Source organism: Cyanidioschyzon merolae, chromosome 1, assembly GCF_000091205.1.
Source record: "Cyanidioschyzon merolae strain 10D DNA, chromosome 1, complete genome".
Lineage (NCBI taxonomy): Eukaryota > Rhodophyta > Bangiophyceae > Cyanidiales > Cyanidiaceae > Cyanidioschyzon > Cyanidioschyzon merolae.
Genome location: NC_010127.1, coordinates 331,960 through 338,775, shown reverse-complemented (window position 1 = coordinate 338,775; position 6,816 = coordinate 331,960). Strand labels below are relative to the sequence as shown.

The 6,816-nt window shown below is 56.8% G+C and overlaps 2 protein-coding genes and 1 non-coding gene across 3 annotated transcripts, besides 1 other annotated feature; 1 reads left to right on the top strand and 2 right to left on the bottom strand.

Moving 5' to 3' along the window:
- CYME_CMA111C (probable transitional endoplasmic reticulum ATPase) lies at nt 1-2,688 on the bottom strand (the record flags this gene model as incomplete). The annotated part of the gene is made up of 1 exon (XM_005535036.1): nt 1-2,688. The coding sequence occupies one exon, from the start codon at nt 2,686-2,688 to the stop codon at nt 1-3; it is 2,688 nt and encodes an 895-aa protein (XP_005535093.1).
- A 301-nt stretch (nt 2,689-2,989) lies between these two features.
- CYME_CMA110T lies at nt 2,990-5,221 on the top strand. Its single transcript, XR_002461203.1, has one exon. It is a non-coding gene; the product is annotated as a hypothetical transcript (transcript).
- CYME_CMA109C (hypothetical protein, conserved) lies at nt 4,912-6,408 on the bottom strand (the record flags this gene model as incomplete). Its single annotated transcript, XM_005535035.1, has 1 exon — nt 4,912-6,408. The coding sequence occupies one exon, from the start codon at nt 6,406-6,408 to the stop codon at nt 4,912-4,914; it is 1,497 nt and encodes a 498-aa protein (XP_005535092.1).
- Nucleotides 5,512-6,816: part of a sequence feature (possible transcribed region) that runs on past the window's edge.

Sequence of the window (6,816 nt, the reverse complement as noted above, 5' to 3'; positions counted from 1 at the left end):
CTATCTGCTGGATGCTTTCAGTCTGGACAAGGAGCGCTGACCCCGTGGTGTTGCCTGAAAGCGCTCATATACACGCAACAGGTTCGGGTCTGTTCGCGGGCGAACACGCTGCAGCGCCTCCAGCAGATGGTACGGCTGGATGCAGTCGGCGTTCGCTGGATTCTCCTCCATGGCCAGCAGGCATGCCTCTCGGACAAGCGCAGCGAGTTCGGCACCACTGTAGCCTTCGGTGCGAGCAGCGAGCTCCGCACAGAGCCTCTCTCGAGATGTTGCGGGAGCAGCGGTCGAAGCATCTGAACCACAGGTTTGCATTGACATAGCGAGAGGCACTTTCCCCAGATGAATCGCGAGGATATGCTCACGTTCCTCCGTTTCCGGTAATGCCACGTATACCAACCGGTCGAAGCGACCGGGTCGTAGAAGCGCCTCATCCAAAAGATCCGGTCGATTGGTTGCCGCGAGCACCACAACATCGCGGAGTGGATCAATACCGTCAAGTTCCGTTAAGAGTTGCGCAAGAACACGCTCTTCTGCTCCCGTGGATCCGTCGGAAGCCGCTCGGGAACGATTCGTGGCCAGAGCGTCAATTTCGTCGAAGAAGAGCAACGATGGAGCGGCGGCACGAGCACGTTGGAATACGCGTTGCACTGCCTTTTCGCTCTCGCCCACGTATTTGTTGAAGAGTTCCGGGCCTCGGACCATCAGCATGGGTAGACGACTCTCAGCGGCGGCAGCACGAGCGAGCAGCGTTTTGCTGCAGCCCGGAGGTCCGTACAACAGGATGGCGCGGGGCAGGCGGAATCCGCGTGCCTCCAGTGCTTTCGCGCTGCCCTGCAGGAGCGCCAAGGTCTCCTGCAGCACGCGCTTGGCATACGCTTGGCCACCAACATCGGACCAGCGCGTAACAGGCCGTTCCAACGACCAGTCTGGTGCGAAGCTGGGTCGAGTGACGACCAGCGCTTCTCGCCAGTCAGCTGAGCTAGGGTGCGGCGCTTCACCGGTCGACGCATCTACAGCGTCTGCATCGGAATTCGTTGCCGAGCGTCGGCTCCATGCTGCAAACGACGCATGCCTCCAGAGCGCCGTCAAGTCGGCTGCTGTGAAGCCTCGTGTCTGCTCAGCTACCTCTGGAAGAACGGCAGAGGCATCCGGACACGATCCGCTCGTCAGGTTCTGGAGGATTTCGAGTCTCTCTGAATGATCCGGCATACGCAGCGCTACCTCTAGACCAAAGAAGCCGCTCGAGCCAAGGACGCGGTCCACACTGGCGCGTTCACGAACGGTGGCAACAACCAGCACCGCTCCTGATCCATCAGGTAACCGGATATCCAGACGCTTTTCGTGTGAGCGGAGGTCCATGAAAAAGCGCAGAAGCATCGCGTTTGTGCGTTCGACCTCTTCGGATGCATCTAACGCATCTCGACGCATCAATAGGGCGTCAAGGTCATCGATAAGTAGCACACTGGGCGCGTCCATGATGGCCAACTCAATGGCCTCCTCGAAGCGGTGTCGGATCTGACGCGTTCCGAGTCCCGCGAGCGTTGCGCAACGAAGCAGTTCCAAGTGGGCAGGCAACTTGCGTGCCAGCGCTTGTCCTAAGGTGGTTTTTCCTATCCCGCTGGGTCCACATAAAAGTATTCCCTCAATACGGAATACGTGATCCCGGGCGGCATCACGAAAGAGATCCAAAGCGGCGCGGAGGAGTATTGCTCGTGCCTCAGCGTTGCCCGGGAGTGTGTCCCACAACATGTGTGTACTTGTTTCAAGGCGAGCTTCTGGAAGAGAATGCGCTGCGCTACCGTTCAAAGACCGTTCCATGCAAGCGTGCTCTGTGTGTAGCGCTGGAGCGCCCTCCACAGAGCACGTCCGCAACGGTTCCGTCTGCAGCATGATACGAGTACGCGCGTCGAGCTGGAAACCATCGCGAGTCTCCCCAGTGACACCTGCTGCGTCGCTGTCCGCAATCATTGCTGCATTTCGCTGGGATAACCGGATGTTCACGCCCCGAATGCAGATATTCAAGAGAACGCCCATGAAAGGTACACCAACGAGCCAGCCGCCCTGGCAGAGCAGACGACCCGCGGCGCTCCAGCGTATGTGTCGCACGAGCTCGGTGCGTATGTCGACCGAAGGATCAACTCGCTGTCGCAGCAGCGCTGCCGTTGTCTCCTCCATCGTGCAGTAGATGCTTCGAGCGGTCGGGATCGCTGCCAGTTCCGATACGGATAATGTCGATGGCTTCGCTCCTGCATCCAGGTAGGCGAGTCGTGCTAGCGGCGGGCATGGAGCGTCCCGCTCGGTCGAGGGACCGCTCAAGAGCCGATAGGTTTCCGGGTCTACAACCAGGGCATTCGGAGCGACGTTGTCGTCGAACCAGAGCAACACAGAGACCGATCGTTGCGCGCTGAACTCCTGGCTAGGTGCTTTCGCCTCGTCGCCTATCGTCAACGCCGAGTAGGACGCTGTGAGGGCGTCAGTATCTGCTTTTGAGTCCAGGGCTTGTACTAGAACCGCGGATCCGTTAGCAAGTGCTGAGCCCGTGGTGAGCAGCAGCACGTTTCGCGTCGACATCACAGCCAGTCCTCGTTTGCCGAGGTGACTCGTGATCAGACCCGCTAGCACGCTTTTCTTACGCTTGGATGTGTTCGAGCTTTGCTGCAACCGCAGCGGAGCACTATACCGCATCATGGTTTTTCAGAACGACGCCTAACCTGGGTCCACGGGCGTCGACGCTGTTCCGAAACTCCCCGCAAGTACCTAGTCAGGTGTAGAGGCACGCTTTCCGTCGCATGGACGGGAGACTCTACGCCTGCGAGGACTCGCACAGCTGCAATCGCCTTGTATATCGGGCAGGGTGCAGGTACCAAGCACAACCTTCGCTCCCCAGGCCAGCGTGTCGAAAACACAGTAGTTGCGAGCCAAAACCCTCAAGCAAAAAAATAACAGGCGCAACGCGTAAAAAGCGTTCAGGATGGATCCGTACTGGACTAGTGTTACCGACTCTGTAGCGGTGCTTCTCGGTACGAGACGGTTGAGATTCTTCGCATCGAACGAGACTACCCACGTGATTAGCATACGCCTCGAGGTGAGGACTTGGAATCGAGCAGAAGTTTCCTCGGAAGCTGACGCGTTACGCGTGTACAAGGGCGCGAGTCTCGTTCAAGCCCTGTATGAACGCGAAAGCGGCCAACCCGGGGTTTCGTGTAGAAGAACGACGTGCTCATGGAGCACCTTCTAGAACAAATTGTTAGGAGCGCTTCTTTCCGTGTGTAAAGGCGGGCTCTAGGCCCTGGTCCGGCACCTCTCTGGGCTGCTGACTCGCTTAGAGCGATTGCGTGGGAGTGCGAGTGCAAGCACTCGTCGAAGCAGTCTTCCGAACAGTAGACGAAAGCTGCTTTCGAACATTAGCCAGAGCCAGCGCTCCAGGAGCGGCTCCCTGCTTGGCATTTCACGCTGCAGTCTTCTAGCGATCGGGCTCACTTGGAAACACAGCCATGGAGCGTCACGTATCCAAGGAGTCTACTCGATGAAACGCTTGCAATGTCGTTCAATGGAAACACAGCCATGGAGCGTCACATATCCAAGGAGTCTACTCGATGAAACGCTTGCAATGTCGTTCAATGGAAACACAGCCATGGAGCGTCACGTATCCAAGGAGTCTACTCGATGAAACGCTTGCAATGTCGTTCAATGGAAACACAGCCATGGAGCGTCACATATCCAAGGAGTCTACTCGATGAAACGCTTGCAATGTCGTTTGTTGGAAGAGGGCGTAGCAACACCCGTCGTGCGTAACACCAATAAAGCATGCGACAAGTAACAGGGCAGCTGCCTGGATGCCTGCTCCTCAACCGTAGGCATGACCAGGACGGAGCTACGCTATGGGACCCCCGGCATTGCTCGATTCCTGCACTTTCATCTCTAACTGTCTCTGATAACGCGATTTCAGACTGTACAGCACAAGGAGAGGAACTTGATCTCAAATACAGCGCGGACAAGCACTAGATACCTAGCGGGACGCCTCAGGGGTGTCAATGTCGCATCGCGCGGGCGGGAACGACAAGGACAGGACACCAGCGCACAATCTGTTTCGACCACCTTTGATGAAAGACTCCCTTTAATGACTGTTGGTGTGCCTCGTGAACAACCCTATTTCTCCGTGATTCGATCGGTTGTCTTGCTGTCCATGGCGCCGTTCGTGCGAGCTCTAGTGTGTGCGTTTGGGAGCATCATCTCCGAGCAGGAGCTCCCTGGAACTGTGTCCAAAAGCCGCTGCTGCACGATGCACAGTACACAGGCTATGCCAGCGCGCATATTGAGGGATTTCTCGTGCCTGCTTCTCAGCTGGTTCGCATTGCGGCCCTGAACCGATGATGGTACCACGGAAAACGCATCTTGGAAGGACGCCCAAATCAATTACAGTGGAGTGCGGCAAAAGGTTTCCGCAACATGCCAGAGACACCAGATCCAGCGCAAAAGCTTCTCTGTATCTGCGTAGAAAGTGATTCGCCATGTGGAAAACTTCCAGGTCTATGCGAAGTGTTCAAGACAGTCTCTAATGAAGCTGAGCAGGCCGAGTGTCGTCCCCGAGGTCGCCACTCGTCGAATCCGCACCGAACCAGAGAAACTTCGTCGGCAGCAGTACCCTGATTCTCGAAGCGTCGGCGCGCGAACGGCCACAGTTACGCAGCATGGCCGAGCTCCGGGGTACGTGTGCTCCGTGCACCAGAGCCATGAGCCGCTACAATGTCCGAGAAGCCCTCACTCGTCACGTCAGCAAATGAATGATGAAAACGACCTGAAACCGTGTCAAGTACGTCAAAACGTCCAGCCGAAAAGCTGGTGCGCATCTCGTGCACGCGACTGGTGTCTGCTGTTACAAGCCCGCGTAACGCGCCATGCCGAATTCAACTAGGGTTGCTTTATTTCCTCGATGAAGACGGATCCCTCGTACATGCCATCGGAGTCATACTGCCTGACGATTCTTCTTCGAAGACCAGGTCGAACAAGCCACGCGAATTCTACGAGAAACGCTTGACCGAGCGGCACGGCATGCGGTGCTAATACTGTGCAATCTCTCCCGAGAAAACGCATCTGATACTGCAGATTCGGATGAATAGGATCGAAAACGATTTTGTTCTGGCTCTCATCGAGGCGCCCCCGAGAGACGCGTTCGAAACCGGGTGCAGCGACTCGCGTAACAACCGCTGGAACACCAGCATCAACACCATCCATTGAAAGCTCCTCGATGCTCAAACTGGCGTCCGTGTTGAAGTGGGCATCCTTCCGCTGATCACGGGCATAGACGTACGCTGCTCGACCTTGCCATGCTCCTGTTCCTGTTTCAAGCAAGCGAACAAAATCCTTAGCTCTCGGTCGCTCACTTACATAGTCACTCTGGTCCAGCTCGCGATAAAGCGAAAGCGCTGAGAGCTCCCGGCCCCTATAATGTACGACGACGCGTCGTCTTGCTGCGATACGCCCCGACTCCCAGTGGTTTATGTTCTGTTCAACGATGAGCGCACTGAGGCCACCTTCCCCGGAGCGCACCAACACGCTTCCCGAGCAGAAAGAGCCGTCCTGGGCGTAGACCATGCCCTGTTGTGCCAGCGTAGACGCATCCAGCGCGCGTGAGTAGAACTGCGTTGCATCCCGATCGCCGGGTTTGCGGAGGATAACCCAAGCAGAGTCCCTGTCCTCGGCTCTGGGCGTGATATGCAGTTCCGTTGGTCGCGGAGTACCAACTAGACTCACGCGAGCAGGCTCGTACCGCGATAGTGTCCCCGGGTAGACGCCTTCGTTGCGGCAGAGCCGCTCCCACTGCTCACCGGGTATAACAGCGGAAAGCGTCTGATGAAGTCGCTTTCTGGGTGCTTGAACAGTGTGCGCAAACATGTGCAGCAAAAGAACAATTCTCTCTGTTTGCAATGCAGCGAGAGGATGCAGTCGTCCTAAACGAATACCCGAGCGATGTGAAAGTGAATGTATCGCGATGGTCAGCACGATCGTGCCGTACACTTGGTCACAGCTCGAGGTCACAATAACCCATGTCGGAAGGAAATGGAAGCGGGGTACCTGGTTAACTCGGGAGTACACACGAACGATTGGGATTCGTTCCGCTCGGGTGCCAACAGTGGCCTTTAAGGGGCCTTTATTCCACAAATGCTGTGTTCTCCTCTGTCTTGTATTTGGCTTTGCATACGCTGGTCTGCGACGCTCCTTCAGCTTCGTTATCAGCAGTCGATGGGTGTCGAAAGCGGCGTTCAACGACCAATGTCGGTGCTTCCGCCTGTTGTCGACGCATTGCATGCAGGTGCACCAGTTACGATGCACACTTTGCTTGGCATTCTCGTCTCGTTTGAGCACGGCATCTGTGCACGCTTCGCACTGGTGGCACTCGACCGTCATTGGAGCTCCTCGAATGCTCACGAAACCTCCTTCTTCGAAGACGACCTCGAGATGCGACGGGACTCGCTCCACCGCTCCTTAGGTGGCCCCGACGGGTATCGGGGGCTTCACGCGATAGACGTCTCCGTTTCCGCTGCTGAGGGATCCCGTCGACGATGTCGTTGTCCGCTGGACACTTGAGCGCGCGCTATTCCATTCGACAGAGTAATTGTGGAGCGCGATGCTTCATACGATGAAACAGGTGTCGAAGAGAATATCCAGGCAGCAGAGCAAGTCCAGAGACTTGGATCCTTGTACGCTCCCTCTGTAGCGAGCGGTGACACACACTCCACTGACATCGGGATCGCTGCGTAGACTCAGGTCCGAGTCCATGGCCCTGTCCCGGTGAAAGCGGAACAGACGGGAGCC